The sequence below is a fragment of the Chelonia mydas genome, chromosome 3, assembly GCF_015237465.2.
Source record: "Chelonia mydas isolate rCheMyd1 chromosome 3, rCheMyd1.pri.v2, whole genome shotgun sequence".
NCBI lineage: Eukaryota > Metazoa > Chordata > Testudines > Cheloniidae > Chelonia > Chelonia mydas.
The window spans coordinates 80,570,408-80,586,944 of NC_057851.1; the positions used below are offsets into that span (position 1 = coordinate 80,570,408).

Here is a 16,537-nt window from a genome sequence, read left to right on the forward strand (position 1 = left end):
ATTTTCAAAGGATCTTAGGGAAGCTAAAGGGCAGACCTGGCGTGGGGCGAGAGAAGCAGGAGGTCTGATGCCATCAGACATCACTCTCTTTTGATAAGAGCAGGGCCAGGTTAAAGGTATGTCTACACTACAAGTAGTGCAGCAGCACAGCTGCAACAACTCCACTGTAGCGTAGACACTAGAGCAACAGAAGGGTTTTCTCCCATCACTGCAGCAAATCCATTTCTCCAAGAGGGGACATCTAGGTTGACAGGATAGTTCTTCTATCAACTTAGCTGTGTCTCTGGTTGGGGTTAGGTTGATTTAACTACATCACCCAGGGCATGAAATTATTTCACAGTACTGAGCGAGGTAGGTAGCTAGACCCAAGTGTTAGGCGTAGACCAGGCCTAAGGCACAGGCACTATAGGCCTAGGGCCCCAGATCACAGAGTTACATTAATACAACAAAATGTAAGCAGTTTCTTGGCTCCACAGTTGTAAACAAAAGCTTGGAGACATCAACTGCGTGTAACTGATGTCTGTGAGAGCCTGCAGACAGCCTGAAATAGTGCTGACACCATAAACATCAATGGGTGCTATCCCCAAGATCTGCTGCTTAGGGGAAACACCTCCCAACACCATCATAAGAGAGAACTTTGTGGCTGGAGAAGGCCACAGGGAAACTGACTCACATAGCAGCTGGGGTTTATCTGCTTTAGGGATAAGTACTTTTGGGAGGTGGGCTGCTGCTCCCAGGGCAAAAGAGCGTCCCATAAAACTGCCTTCTGGGGCATGGACCATGATAAGAGATAGGCCACAGGGGGCCCCTTGTCATGATGTACAATGGCCTTGATTTTCTCAGTTGGCCCTAGAGAAAAGTCTTTGTGAACTAAATTGTGTGTATCGATAAGTAGTTTAGCAACTTATCTACTTCCCTCTACATAACAAGAAAGCTTGCATACTGACCAGCAAATAACTTGGTTTGTCTGTTAGCTAGCATATTTAGTAGACAAGGAAAAGTTATGCTTATAGGAAAGTGTATTCGACAAATTCAGTATATTTATCCAACAGAAGTGAGATCTAAATAATTTCATAACTGAAACACAATTCTCTGATTATCATAGCATTTAACACTATTATTGTAGCACACTATGGCTACTAGCATACTACCAAATCTACAGAGATCCAAAAATACATGCAGACAGTACCTTCTCAGAATGTTTGAACTGCCTCCAAAAGCTATCATACATTCTTTTTGTGGTTTTTTCAGGAGCGCAAACCACAGTTTTGATGTAAACTTTAAAGCTGCGGTCCAACAACTGATTAATTTCACCATAGTCATAATCATCGTATCTGTTCAGAAGTGAAAGGAAAATACTTTCATTTTCCTATCCCACAATCCTAGTGTTTCACTTAGAAATTATGTTTCAAACTACTGTACACAATTAGTTATTCCAGCTGTGAACAGAGACTTACTTTCTGGAAATATGCACCTCTATCTCACTTAAGTAGAGTCTTGTTCCTGCATTGCTATCGTGGCAATGAAATTTATCACTGATAGCATAATAAATGGCTTTCCTTCCATCAGGAAAAAAAAAAATGATGAGATACTACCAAATCTAATTGTTTTATATAAGGAAGATGACAGGACCAACCTTATTCCAAACATACAGTGGATATAATTCCAAATTGCACGTCTAAGCATGGAAGTATCCACATCTTTGTGCATGGCCATTGTATTGTACGTCAGATCATAAGCAATATGAAACTTCTCATCAATCAGCTGCCCCACATCTGGGTAAAGACGATTAACCAAGGAATAGCCATGGTCCTCCCAAGAATAGTCCTTAAAATAAAGAAAGCAAAACTGACTACACACTGAAGAGCTAGCTCTTCAATTTCTTTTATCAAGTATAATCACTATAAATTTATTGCTCTTGAGATAAGAGTGCTTATTTGTAAATTAAAATAAAAAATAAATCCTCTTTTGTCCTCCAGGCAATAGTTTGCATCACAACTTGTCACTAGTTCTAAGCGATCGGTACAATTTAACACACTGATTGTATGCATTTTCTGATGCTGCTTACTGATCACTTTTCTGTTACCTGAACACGGAACGTAGGCACATGCATTCCATGTCTGGAGAAGTCTTTGTACCCATAGCTTGTATCCTCAAAGTGTCGAGACACATCTCTTGTTGGCGCTGATTCCTCATCCTCTGTTAAAGTAAACAGTAGGAGTTTCACAAGTTAATCTCAGCATATTCCAGCAAGAAAACAAAAATGGAAAAGCACCTGTGAAGCTATTGTGGATTCTCTCTCTCGACAGTACAATAAGTCAAGGTAACACATCCCACTTGTCTCTCCCCTCCAGAAACAATCCTAATACAGGGAACTCTTGCAAAACTAGGTTACCTAGTAGTAACTGGAGAAGGCAGTAATTTATGCTAGAACCTATGAAAGATATGGCAATTTCCTGCAATATCCTTGGGAGACCTTACTAAATTAAGTTTAGGTATCTTTGGGGTCCATTGTATTAAATGAATGATTTATGTATTACTGTGGGCCAAGACTATATGTAACCCCTAAAGGGGGTGATATGTGAGACCTGGAGGTTCAAACAATGTGCCAGACAAGAATGGACTTTAAGAATAAAAACCATTACATGATTTTCCTGAGGAATATCTAAGAAGAGGTAAATGCATATTCCCCAACTCTCGTTATGAAAAAAAACTAGCCTTTTGAAGCTATGGCCTAAGAAGAGGGTCTTTGTCTGCTGATTATCTGTTACTGAAGGCCAATATCAAAGGCCCAAGCTGTATAAGGAACTGCTGTTCTGCCCAGTCTGGGTTCTAGTTCTAAATCTGAATCAGTTATGAACCTGTAACCACAGGGAAACCCAGTTGTGGGTTTGAAGGACTGACACCTACCACAGCCCGAGATTAAGCTGTAGTGATCTCTGCTAAGCTTTTTAGTAGGCTTGCAGGTTCTTTTATTGTTTTAATGATTTTTCCTGTAATGCTTTCATCTTAAGAATAAATGTGCTTACTTAGAAAAAGCTATGTGGTTCCCAGCCTTCAGAGATAAAGCAAAGCACAGACACTGGCCTGTTTAAGCAATCTGGCTTGCTGAGGATATCACAGTGTAGGCACGGAATGGTGCAGCTTGGAAAAACCTTGGTCAGGAGGCAGAGAGACATGGGTGTCCGTTCAAGAGAGGTGATGGCTGAGGAACCAGGTGCCTAAAGTGGGTACACTCAAGTGATCACAGAGAGGGAACACAGGTGTAGTTGCCTGAATGGTGATAGCACCCAGAGTATCAGACCTTTATAGACATTCAAGAAACTAATCCAAAGAAATTGGCTCCACAGTTTATTCATTCTTTATCCTCTGCTTCTCCTCTGGGTAAGCAATTAGGAACTTCAGCTGCTGTGGGATAAGCATGGTTTCACTTACAGCCAATCTCTGCACTTTTTAAGGTACACACAACCTCTTTAGACTAATTATAAAAAGTTCTGGATATGTACAGCCTAATACAGCTGCAAGAGTATGGATCTCTAGGGGCAATTCCTTGAACGAAAAATCCAGCTTCTTTCATATATATGCAAAAACCACAAGTATCAAACATCCTGCATCTACTTTTTTTCAGAATTTCTAGAAACAGAGCTCTAGATCTTACAAACCGCATTTTAATTTGGAGAGAATTTCTGTGGAAGAACCCAGAATGACATTAGGCTTGTAGCAGACCTTTAGTACAATCTCGTATTTCCCTGAAAAACCACACACCCCACATTCAACTTGTGCACATCAGTGCTTAATATTTGCTACTGTAGCTGAGGTAATTAGGTTTTACATTATACTGTAGGAGCCTAATTGAGTAGCATTTTCTTATCTGTTGGAGGCAAAATTAAAGTTCCTTGTGAAGATATGGAGGCTGTTAGTGGGCATTATGGTATGTTTAAGAGATGCCACACAACTCGGCACCTCCTTGCTTTTAAGAGTTTAAAAAAAAAAAAAAAAACAACACACACACACCACACTTCTCTAACCATAATCCTTTTTAAATTAAGTTTTTGTTTGTGCAAAACACAACAAAAATACCACTTTTTTAGTAACTGGTGGACGTTAAAAGTATGTTGATTTCTCCAACACATTTAGTTAAGTCTAAATAATCACCATGTACGTATTTTTACCTGAACAACACACAAACATGCTTTCTCTCTTCTCTCTCTCAAAACGTGTGGCCATCTCCTCTTGGCTGGCTTCCTCTTCATCTCTGCACTCTTGTAGCTTCTTCATTTTCTCCATAAGTGCTTCAACTTCACAGAAAGATTCTGTAGTCTTAAAATTAACACACACACGAACACACTTTATTGCTCTATATACTAGAACGTGACAGTTGTGATACAAACTGTCAAGCCAAAAAGTTTAAAGTTAAAGCTAAAGTTCATACTCCAGCCTTGATTTGCATCTTTTTTAAAATATTTTCTAGGAAGACCAGAACTTCTCTTATGTAAAGATATACTGATCTAACCGGTCCAGTGTGATTTTATTAAAGATTTAGACTCCCACTTTGTAAATAAAATTATAAGTCAAAATAAGTGCATTATGACTCTGGGTATTGTTCAAATCATAAACACATTTTATTGGCTCAATATCCATTAAAAATGAACTCTAAAACAAAAATCCCCCAAGCCACTGCAAAGAAAATCCTCATCTTCAATTTTCCCACCTTTGCCCAATCAGTCCTCCACTTCCTCTCTGCCTCACATAGTATGCTTGTTCTTCCAGGGAAAGCCTGGGTAAATAGCTGTCTTGCATTGTGCCCTTATCGTCCACAAACCCAGACCCTTATCAAGACAGCAGGAGGCCAGTTCCAGAGCCAAGGAGCCCACACGGAAAATGCCCTGTGCCTCCAGATCTCTTCTGTTTATACCAAGGTCTTCAAGAGCTAACCAGCACCCAAACCGGAGATCATGATCTTTGACTTTTAACTGCAAATGATAGCCAGCTGAAAACCAATGCAGATCAGGGAGCACTAATGGGCAAGATGTACTGCCTAACGTAAAGGCATTCAGAAGACTCTGAATGGTCTGTGGGTGTGGAGTCTGGGTCTCATGTAAAAGGAAGAGGTGTTCATCCTCCAGCAAAGCACAGATGAAAAAAGGAACCTTGGTGACTGCTGCTATTTGGACCTTTAGAAGCTGCAGAGTGACCAACTAAACCCCGAGTTTGCCAACTGGAATGACAAATGGAAGGCAGACACCCTCAACTGAGGGGATAGAGATAACGGCCACTTCTGATTGCTTCCCCCAGCCTATCATTTCAGTTTGATCTAAGTTTAGCTTAAACCACCTAACCCTCAACCAGGTTCATCCACACTCGGGGTAAATCACTCTATTGTGCCACTAAAGTTGGGTGAAATGGAGATGCAGAACTAGATCTCATCCACCTATTGGATTAATGCAGAAACACCACACTATGAACTTGTTAGAACTGGAGATTGTTATGTGCTCAAACTCCTAGATGGTAACAGATCCTTACTGAAATGCTTCCGGCTGGGCTGACATGAGCTTCATCCACTCCATGGTTGCCATTTGTAATATCACAGATGCAATAGTTACTGACAGAGGGAAGCTTGAAGGTGTGGCCACCCTCACAATGAATTTCTGGGCTGATTCCACAGCCAAATGTGAAAGAAGCAAGTGAATGGTAGTGTGTAAGTAGAACAACTGCATGGATCAGCTCTGCCAGGGACCAGCCATGCTCTTCTGTCTTCAGAAGTTGCTTTAAAAGAAACACAACACAAGATTTAAAAAAAACAAAACAAAACACTGTACTGGTGGCTCAGAAACTTCATCAACCTAATCAGCCTAGTCCCACAAACTTTTTAATGCACTTGTCAATAACTGGTTCTCTGGAAAGAAGCCATTCTTCTAGAATTCAAGCTCTCTCGTTATGTCTTTCCCCAGTAAGCTAGAAGCTGCACAGACAAATGCAGAGCTTACCCTTGAAAAGGACCAAACAGAGAGTGAGGTAAGGGGTCAAACAAACAGGTTAGGAGGCAACTGGCCACATTCTCATTATATTATTAATTTCAAGAGACTAACACCCTCCTCCTCCCCACAGCCCATAACACTGCCATAATCAATCCTTGTATTGCTGGTTTTATTACTGATAAGCCATTAACAGAAGAATGGCGGGAGTTGTGGTAATGGGGTTGCATGGGTAAGCCAAATAGCAGATGACTTTTTGCCCAAAATTAGCACTTGGATCAGTTGAAGTGGCTTCATTTTGCTTTCAGGTTTCCACTAAAGTCAGGCTGGCTGGTTTTTCAATTTAGCACCATTAGTAAAACAAGGCTTCTACTCAAACCTTCAAGTTTAGCAGGCACAGGCAAAAATTGGATGGTTTTAGCCCATCTCTGCAATCTTGGAAAGCCCCAGGCAGTTCATGGCAAATAAGCTGCCTAAAGAAAGTCTGGGGGTGAAACATGGCTCAAGACTCCATCTTCCCCAGTGGCTCCAAGTGGGAGGAATTATCTGTGGCTGACAGGATGCTTTAACCCCAGCTTCCCCTACAGACAGGAACAAGTGGGAGGTTCTTAGCCTTTGCAAAGAGTATGCTTCTTCCCCTCCCGCAAGGCCAGCCTCTGCTTCCCTCCCCAGCAGATGTTTCTCAGAGAAAGTAACACTCTTCCTCCTTTCTCTGGAGAGAGGAAAGCAACAGCAGGGAGGCAAAGAGTGGCTTTAGAAAGGAGGGCATTATACTTCAGGTTATTGCTTCTATTGTTTTTATACAGAAAATTTGCTTTTAAAAGTTGCTTAAGTGTGAGAGTGTCGAGGAATATGTACATTTTACATGCATACACAGTAGACTGGAGTCTCTAGGTTCAAAATACAGTTTTCAATAATTCTGTTAAAAATGTGCTGATCTTTACCTATTCTAATGCCCTAGCATCATCTTGAAAATCCTGAGTTCAAGAGAAATGTATAATAATCTTGTTTTAAGAAGGTATGTATCTGAACATGCACCCTCTACTTTTAAGTCTCAAGCTGGATCATTCAGAGCCTCAGCCATTTTAAACATGGGTTCCACACAGCCCCAAGTAGAGCCTACAAAATCAGGTGCTATGTGCCAGTGACATACCATCACATTTTAAGTAACACATGTTCATCCTACTGAGGGTTATAGATCAGGGCTACCAGTCACACTGTGATACATTAACATGCAATTCTTCCAAAGTACCAGTAGAATTGCTTTCTAAATAAGAACTCTATTACTTAGTGAGATGAGACCGTGATAGATCATTTCCATAATGATTACAGTATTTCAGCGACAAAGTGTAAATAAAACCACTAGAAAAAAAAATGAGCTCCCTCCTCAGCCCCAAGAAATTTAGACTGCATTTAGTCTAGTAAGGACGTGTAGGGTGTTGCATAAGAGAAGACTAACCTCAATATGCTCTTTGGTGATAAGCCAGGGCCGATGAGCCAATATTTTATTCAATTCTCCTAAATTTTGCAGCTTGTGAGGTGCATTCTCTAGGCCATTCAGCCATTTGGGGTCTCCTCCAACATGAAGGAAGTCATTAACATGGAGGTTAACTAGATAGGAGCACTGATGTCTTGCTGCAGCCTAGAAGGAAAAAAGAAATTATAATGCAGAAGAATCTTTGCAAATCCGCTCATAGCAATGACGCAAATCGTTATTACAATGTAAGATTTTGCAGTGGTCAAAATCTGTAATTAAAACAACTTATGATTAACACAGTAGCTTGTTTCAATTATTCCTCTTAAGAATATATAACTGAACATTTTTCATTCACATTCACCATAACAGTGTTTTGATTTTACATCTTTAAAGTCTAATCTAAAATTGGTTTGTGGGAAGCTGATTCTAAAGTTCTGCCTGTAAAAGCCAGAAAAACAGAAAAACTTTTCCAGTAAGGAATGTGATTACACGTGGTTTACTCAAAGAATAACAATTTCCATTGCTAGTTTAGATAAGGCTCAGAGTTTCAAGATAACTTAAATGGACACAGAGTGCTTCGTTGGCACAATGAAGACTACAATCTACACCTGTTACAGTTAATTATGACAATTTTGGGATCTAACAGGAAATTTGGTTGGAATCTGAAGATTCTGAAATATTGACTGAATGGTAAAGTTATTTATATTGAGGTGTGCTGGACAAGACACAGATTGTTAAAAACCTGGGTTAAAAAAACAGATTTGAGGAACATAGGAATCTGATGGCAAAATAATCTTCCTATTTATAGGACAGTAAGATTATCTTTTTTCCTCCTCCCATTATTTTTGAAAGCATGAGCATTTATACCATAAGCACCGATCTCATAAAACTGTATTTAGAAAAAAAAACAAAGATAGTGTTCTATAAAACATAAAATACTTCAGGTAATTACTCTGGCATTTCCCTTAACATACGTTGGAAGGCCCTCCCTCAGCTGAAAACACAAAAATGTAGTTAACATCTGTTGTAAAAAGGATTAAAGCAAGTAGCCAAAATGGCTATTTCTGCTTGCTGCTCTGCACTCCAACATACCATTATCCCTATGTAGTGTCGGTAATGAAGAGGCAATGGACCATCCATCTGCAGTAGATAGTGCTGAGTTTTCAGAAAGCTTCCTAGATACTGTGGGTGGAACACCATCACTAAGGTGATGTTGTCCAAACGGCCCAAAGTAGCAAAAGAATCTGCAAACAATGTATGCATCTGGGCATCTTCATTTCCCACTTGAAGAATCTGTTTGAATTAAAAAGAGGGCTTCAGAAACGGTTTTCCAAAACATATCGACAAAATTATGATTAAATATTTATATCACATAGTTCTCAGAGGCCCCAATTAGGTTTGGGGGGTCCATCCTGCTAAATGAGAATCTAATGTTAACTAGGAGTTCTAAAGAAACTTAATAAAGTATGAGGGTATTGCATGTGACATTTTAAGGTGCAGCACTGAAATTCAGATGGCATGTAGGTAATAAGAATACTTGTATCTCTGGCAGGGCCAGCACACACTACTCTCAAGAGCACAGCGTAGCCACTTTGGAAAACAGCAGCAAACACAGCTGAGTGTAGTGAGGGTTAACCACAGTATCTATAAAAGGCGTAAATGCTAGTTAAGTAAAAAAAAATGTAAGTGCTACCTGGGTACCTGGAAATAGTGGGAAACCCAGGATAAAGACTTCAAACTTCCCAGAAAACTGACCACAGTCACATCAATAAATCCTCTTGTTACACGAGTCTCTCCTGCCAATCAATGCAAGGAGCAGCACTGAAAGAGCTTTATCACATGCTCTTTGAGCTGAACAAATGATAAACTTCTGTTCATTTGGAGAAGTGGTAAGAGCTCATAAGAAAAACAACAACAATCACCAGAACTAAGGGATAGAGCAGGGGTGGGCAAACTATGGGCTACAGGCTGGATCAGGCCTGCCAGCTGTTTTAATCCAGCCCTTGAGCTTTTGCTGGGGAGTGGGGTCTGGGGCTTGGCCCCACTCTGACTCCTACACCTAGGGGCAGCCAGGGGGCTCCGCTCTGCATGCTGCCCCCGCCCCAAGCACCGGCCCCGCAGCTCCCATTGGCTGGGAACTGCAAGGGCGGTGCCTGCAGACGGGACAGCGTGCAGAGCCACCTAGCCGTGCCTCGCATAGGACCAGGGAAGGGACATGCCGCTGCTTCTGGGAGCTGCTTGAGGTAAGCGCCACCCAGAGCCTGCACCCATGAGCCCCCCCCTGCACCCCAACCCCAGATCTGATCCCCCTCCCACACTCCAAACCCCTCAATCCCAGCCCAGTTCACCCTCCTGCACCCCAAACCGCTCATCCCAACCCCACCCCAGAGCCCCCAACCCCCTTCCCCAGCCCTGATCCCCCTCCCATCCTCCAAACCCCTCAGTCCGAGCCCGGAGCACCCTCTTACACCCCAAACTCCTCATCCCCAACCCCACCCCAGAGCCCGCACCGCCAGACGGAGCCCTCACCCTGCCCCCTGGAGCCTCCTCCTGCGCCCTGAACTCCTCATTTCTGGCCCCACCCCAGAGCCCGCACCCCCAAGCGGGGCCCTCAGCCACTCCCACACCTCAACCCCAATTTTGTGAGCATTCATAGCCTGCCATACAATTTCTAGCCCCAGATGTGGCCCTCGGCCCAAAAAGTTTGCCCACCCCAGGATAGACACTCCTCTGGACCAGTAAGAGGACCCAGCCCACATTTGAATACTGCAGATGGGACAGGACAAGTAATTATCATTACGAAAAACAACTCTGCATTTCCTTTGTAAAATATGGTTGTGTAAAATTCCAGAATTCCACATAGCCATTACTGCTTTCTAGTTTAGCAGAACCATTGCCAGTCTCAGGATGATTTATTATGATCAACAGTGTGCAAAATATTTTGCTGTTCTAAAACCATGTGGGTCCTAAATGACTTTACCTTAAAAGCATACAGCTCACAGTGTACTTGCAAACAACATACCTCCTTCTCTGGGATGAATCTGCTGGGTCCGTGTCCCAGTGGTCTAGGAATTCTAATTCCAAGTTCCTAGAAAAGAAAATTACACCCTCTCAGTTTTCAGCTATAAACATTTCAGCTGTGGCTTCAGGGAAGAAAAAAAATTCACCAAACAAACAGAGCTATGCTTGTTTTAGTGGTACACTCTGTACACTTCCAATTATTTTTCTACGCATGCTTCATAACTAACCATACTTGTTTACAGTATATCATACTGCTCTGGTTAAAAACAATAAAACCTCCTTCACTGAAAACCTTCACTTTGCATAAAATACTTGGCAGAGTGTCCAGAACAAGGAGTTCAGTACACAGCAGCCTGTTATGTGATAGGTCACTGATGCAAAATGAGATTGATGCACATCTGCAGTAAACCAACATACCAATCTCTGTGCATCTGTCAGGAAATGAAACAGCTGTAAACTTAACCCAATTGTTTTTTTCAACCTTAGCGATGTGTGTGAATCGCTAAAGGTATCTGCAAATAAAAAGCAAGCAAACAAGAACTTGAGAAGTTAATTAGCTATTTAAGTTGACAGAGAGAAAGACAGGTAATTGCATCCAACCTGAAAAAAACAGTTTATCACAAAACTTTTGCTGAAACACAGACAACATATCTCCATACCTAAGAGATTAGAGTTATCCATATCACAACCTTTGGTTATTTTTATTCTACCTGCTCAACTGAAGGAGGCTTCATATTAAATCTGCTGCACTTGGGAATTTTGAGCCCAGTTATCCTCTCAGGATCCAGGTAACAACCATGCACTTCAATGGGAATTACTTGGACCTTCTCAGGGGAGAATGTGGCTTCTAGAAGTCAACTGGTCTTATCTAAAATAAGTTGCTGCCTAAGCTTTCATTTACATGCAATGAATTTACACAAACAGAAATATTATCCAAATACAAGAAAAAAGACCAATAATAAGCAAGGCTGGTGCTTGTGACTTGTTTATAATAAGCTTGATTTGTCTTAAAAAAAAATCTAGTAACTTTATCCATCAATTACAGTTCCTGAACTTTTCCCTAATAGAAAAGAGCTACAAACTTCAGACTGCAGAGTGAATGAATACTGACCCTTGTCCATGGTACCCACATGTAATCTCAAGATTCTATTTATCTAATGTGCCTCTGACTTCTTAAATCAGATGTTTTCATTTCTTGAGTTATACTTGGGGAAAGGGTTAACTAAAAGGTGTCCTTACCACTAGTGTTTTCAAATCTTACATGGAAGGATAAGGCTTGTGACGGAGTCTTTTCCTACTGCAGGTCACAAGGTTCAAAAACATGTTACACTTGTCAACTAAATCTGTAATATAATGTGTGTCAGAGTTGGGCTGAATTTATATCCTCAAAAGAATCTTACCCAACAGAGGCCAGCTACTTCTTGTCCTGGCAACCATATACTGATAAATTAAAGAAAGATCTTATATCCAAGTGACAATGAGAAAACAAAAAGGTCTTTACGTAACATTTAATCTAACAGATGTCTCCAAACCTAGCTGCCAACTCATACACAGCAGGAGAAAAAAAATCTTAGTTTAATTCTTGGACAGCTAAGTTTTAGTCTTTCCCCTTCCCAGAACAATTACAGGAAGAAAGCCTCAAAGTTCTACAACCTGAGACTTATAAGATTACTAATTTATTTTGCCCAATACAGTCTAAAATATATCAGCACGTCCTGACCTTCAACTTTCTTGTCCCCTCAACATAATGATTATGCTACAGGAAGAAGGTTTAATTAAAAAACAGCTATGTAAGTAAAGAGAGAAAACACCTTCATGGAACATAACTTTAAAAGGCACTATAAGGGAGAGGAAGGATGGCCCTGTGGTTAGGACTTGGGAGACCTGGGTTCAATTCTGCCTGGCACAGACTTCTTGTGTGACTATGGGCCACTTAGTGACTCTGTGCCTCAGTTCCCAGCTGTAAAATAAAGATAACAGCACCTGAGGGTGTTTTGAAAATACACACACTAGAGACTGAAGTTCTCAGATACCACACAGGTAACAGTGTATAAGTACAGTAGAACCTCAGAGTTGCGAGCATCTCAGAATTGGAGGTTGTTCGTATCTCTGAACAAAAGGTTATGGCTGTTCTTTCAAAAGTTTACAACTGAACATTGACTTAATACAGCTTTGAAACTTTACTATGCAGGAGAAAAATGCTGCTCCCCCCCCCCCTTTTTTTTTTAAAGTAGGTTATATTTAACACAGTACTGGACTATATTTGCTTTAAAAAAAAAAAAAAAAAAAATCTCTGCTACTGCCTGATTGCATACTTCAGGTTCCTAATGAGGTGTGTGGCTGACTCGTCAGTTCGTAACTCTGGTGTTCGTAATGCTGAGGTTCTACTTTACCTAAGATAGAGAGGTGTTCTTTAGACCTTAAACTGTGTACTTTAATTAAAAAAAAAAAAAAAAAAAACAGTTTCCATTCTGACATTCATCACCACCTGTGTCTAACTCAGACTTTCCCTGTATCCCATGTTCCAAATACTACACTGACAAGGTAACAATTTCAGTCTCTTACTAACATTTAGAATGATCCCCTTCTCACAAAGGCCTTTCCTGTAGCTCTAACATGTCACTCCATTCTTAGAAGTTTTGCATTAGGCCTCCATTTCCACCACATTGAGTTCAAGTATCTTGTCCTTACCTCCGCAACTGTCTCCCACCCATATTGTCCTCTTTATAGAAATCCCTCCCGATATAACTGTAAGGTTACTACTTTCTCCTCCTTCAAATCCCTCAAGATGCAATTCTTCTGTGAGAACTTATGATCCCAGGTACTCTAAACTATTTGGGATATGGACCATGTTTGTTCAGCACCTAGCACAATATGATACCAACCATGACTGGGGCCTTTCGGTGATTCTGCAGTATAAGTAAGCAATAGCAAATCTCTTCATCTGTCATGTCTGCTCCATCTTAAAAGCCGGAATAAAAGAATGTTAACATTGCAAAGTTAAGCACGGAAAGTCACAAAATGTCCAACCTTAGCTTTACCTCCTTATGCATTACAATATACTTTTAAATCATACATCACACAGGAGCCTCATCTCACTCTACCTATGAAATTTACATAGCTCCTGTGACAGTTCTCAGAGTACCTTGGACTGAGAGTCACCTTGTTACCTCCAGTATGAAGGAGCCTTGCTTGTGCTTAACTGGGTGTCAGCTCCCTGACACCACCAGCCCATTAGCCACTCACACAATCTCCTCTTGCCTATGCCTGCCTTTACTTTGCCTCACAGTTTAACAATATGTGCACCCGAGCCCCAGAATCCCTTTGAAGCATTTCTCTGTAGTGTCCAGCCCCTTATCCACTGAACACTCACAGAAATACCAGGTCTGCTGTCCCCAAGGCAACAGTACACACACCAGCCTGTACAATTCAACTCAGGATCAGCACCTAGCTTAATATCACAGCATTTAGATATATTTATAGAGAAAACAAGAATAAATTTATCAAAGATCAAAGACTCAAGTGACAGTAAGAATACAGGAAACAAACAGTTACAGATACAAAGAAAATAACATGCTTTCTAGAGACTAGACTTAACTGAGCAGGTTAACCTCATGTCTAAAGAAGTTTCTCACCCCGGAAGTCCTCCACACCTTTTTTCAGCCAAGGTTGGCTGAGATCCCATTTTCATGAAGGTAAACACATTGTCTGTTTACTTTCTTTGTGCACGATAAGGGGGTATCTTTTCCTTCTACTTATACCCCAAAGTTTATTGCTTGTACTCAGAGACAGCATAACCACCCCCAGCTACTCTTTGAGTTCTCTCTCTGTTGGCTTCACATCTCTTCAATAACTTCGTGTGTAACTGTGCATCCACTGTGAACAAAACATCTTGTTTGACAGAAATCTTTCATTTCTGCAGTTGACTCATACCTAGACTCTAAGAACATATTTGCAGTATATATACCTAACTCCTTACACAGTATCTGTGCTTACAATTCACAATGATATTCATGACTAGAGTGTCCCTGACTTTCATTTAACACCTCACATGACATTATTTGGTGAACCAGAATGTACATTCCAGAATCAGGACATTCCTGTAACTCTTTTGCCAGTTAGCATTAGAAGGTTCTTGGGTCACAGCCCCCATTACTATAGTATCTGTGTGCATCACATCTAATGAATGTACCCATTACTTCACAGAAGTGAAGTGCTATTGTCCTGATTTTACAGATGAAAAACTGAGACAGAGAGACTATGCGTACACTGGTGTCCAAGGTACGATTGCAGCATGGCTAGACATACCCACACTTAGCTGCTAAAACTAACAGTATAGCTACAGGGGCATAGGCTGAAGTGCAGGCTAGCAATGTATGTACCCAAGGTCCCCAGCATATTCATATAGCCCAAACTGAAGTCTGTGCCATTGCATCTACAATGCTATATTTAGCCGTGCTAGCATGGGTATGTCTACCCATGCTACAATCACACCTTGGACTGCAGCATAAATGTACTGTAAGTGACTTACCCAACATCAAAGAGAAAGTTTGTGGTGGAGAAAAGACTTGAATCTGGGTGTTTGAAGTCCTATGCTCGTGCCCTTCCATGGACTCTCTCAGGGCAAGTTTTTCAGCTGGTGGAAATTTGTTTATGCAAATGTCTGCTAGCTGAGCACCTGGCCCTCAAAGTGAAGGCTGAATGGTGCACAATTAATGCAGCAGGTGCACAACATTAATTATGTTTCCTAATAACCACTCTTCTCTCATTAAAACAAATGTACTGAACAAGATGTATTGAATGAGGCAGGGTGTACTCATACATCAAAATTCTACATCACACATGCTTCTTGCAGCTCGCTTTCATTTAAAATGCTGGAAGATATTTATTCAAGTGTTACAAAACTACATATGGCTTTTCAATGCCTCAAAACCGCCAAATCAAGACATTTTTAGGGCAGACACGAAAGGCACCTCTCCTGCTGAAGAGCTATCTTCCTGACAAGTTTCAGGGTTCTACCCCAAGGTCTTGCTGCTTTATTATTAGAGATGTTCCCAAAAAAGTCATAATTGTGTAATACTTGGAGAAAGTATGTATTTCTACTCTCATTAAAACAAAACACATTGTCCCTAGACAAAGGTCAAACATGGGAAATTTCATCCCAAAAGGTTGAAGTTATGAGCAAATGAAACAGGATCTTTAGAATGGGAATGCCTAGACTATCTTAACTTTAGCTATTGCTACAGCACTTGCACTCACTCTATGATATTTTCTCTGATCACTGGTTCTCATCACTGGTTACCAACTATTAAAGCACTGATGTATTTGCCCTTGTTACCATAAAAATTTCTCTCAAAACTCAGTTATAGTTCTGTCACCAGAGTGATGCACCAGATGGTGTACTGTTATCAACTGTTAATTTGCAATAAACTAATTGGACTTTCATGAGCTGAAAACCGACCACAAACCAGTCTGCAGTTTGTTTCCCTGATGTCATGCACAGTCTCTTTACTTTCAGTACAGTAACAATGTCAAGTGTTGCAAGTATGGGAAAGATACATTTGTGTATTTACCAAAATCACTGTAAACAGCAGAACACTTCTGCACAAATTGTATGCAGAGTGGGAATATAATTTACTTCACTCAACCACATTAGTATTAATATCATCTGATTCTTTGTGTCCTCATGAAGTATCAAATGCCACTGGATACAGACATAACCACCTCAAAAATCACAAGTTCTAAAGAAACAAAAACAGCCTTTAAGAAGAGCCAAATACATTTTATTTGCAAGAGGAATGATTTTGACTAGAATTAAGTTTTGTTGGGATTCACTTTTTATGGAGAATCATCTCATATTGGTATATTTTCATGCCTACATTAAAAATACTCTTAACATCTTTTCTATTCTTTTAGGGTCAAATTTCCAAAAGCTCCTAAGTGATTTAGGCTCCTAAGTCTGATTTTTAAGAGAGATTTAGGCTTTTACATGCTTTTGGAAATGTTATCCCCAGTCCCCTACTTCCCCTTCAAAGATCAGTTCAAACCAAGAACTCAATGGTAG

The 16,537-nt window shown here is 40.7% G+C and overlaps 1 protein-coding gene across 13 annotated transcripts in view; it reads right to left on the reverse strand.

Annotated features, from left to right (window-relative positions):
• The window catches only part of SESN1 (sestrin 1), a 146,809-nt gene that overhangs the window by 1,303 nt on the left and 128,969 nt on the right, over positions 1–16,537 (reverse strand). For 4 of the 13 annotated variants that reach the window (XM_037894593.2, XM_037894601.2, XM_037894599.2 and 1 more), the window contains 8 exons: positions 10,475–10,540; positions 8,545–8,745; positions 7,435–7,617; positions 5,524–5,766; positions 4,173–4,320; positions 2,087–2,199; positions 1,637–1,827; positions 1,190–1,334 (listed from right to left, as the gene is read on the reverse strand). In XM_037894593.2, the coding sequence (XP_037750521.1) occupies positions 1,190–1,334; positions 1,637–1,827; positions 2,087–2,199; positions 4,173–4,320; positions 5,524–5,766; positions 7,435–7,617; positions 8,545–8,745; positions 10,475–10,540 (1,290 nt within the window). Of the gene's footprint in view, positions 1–1,189; positions 1,335–1,636; positions 1,828–2,086; positions 2,200–4,172; positions 4,321–5,523; positions 5,767–7,434; positions 7,618–8,544; positions 8,746–10,432; positions 10,541–13,358; positions 13,412–16,537 lie in introns of those variants that run through there. The other 9 variants (XM_037894592.2, XM_037894594.2, XM_043542756.1 and 6 more) reach the window with 6 other exon arrangements.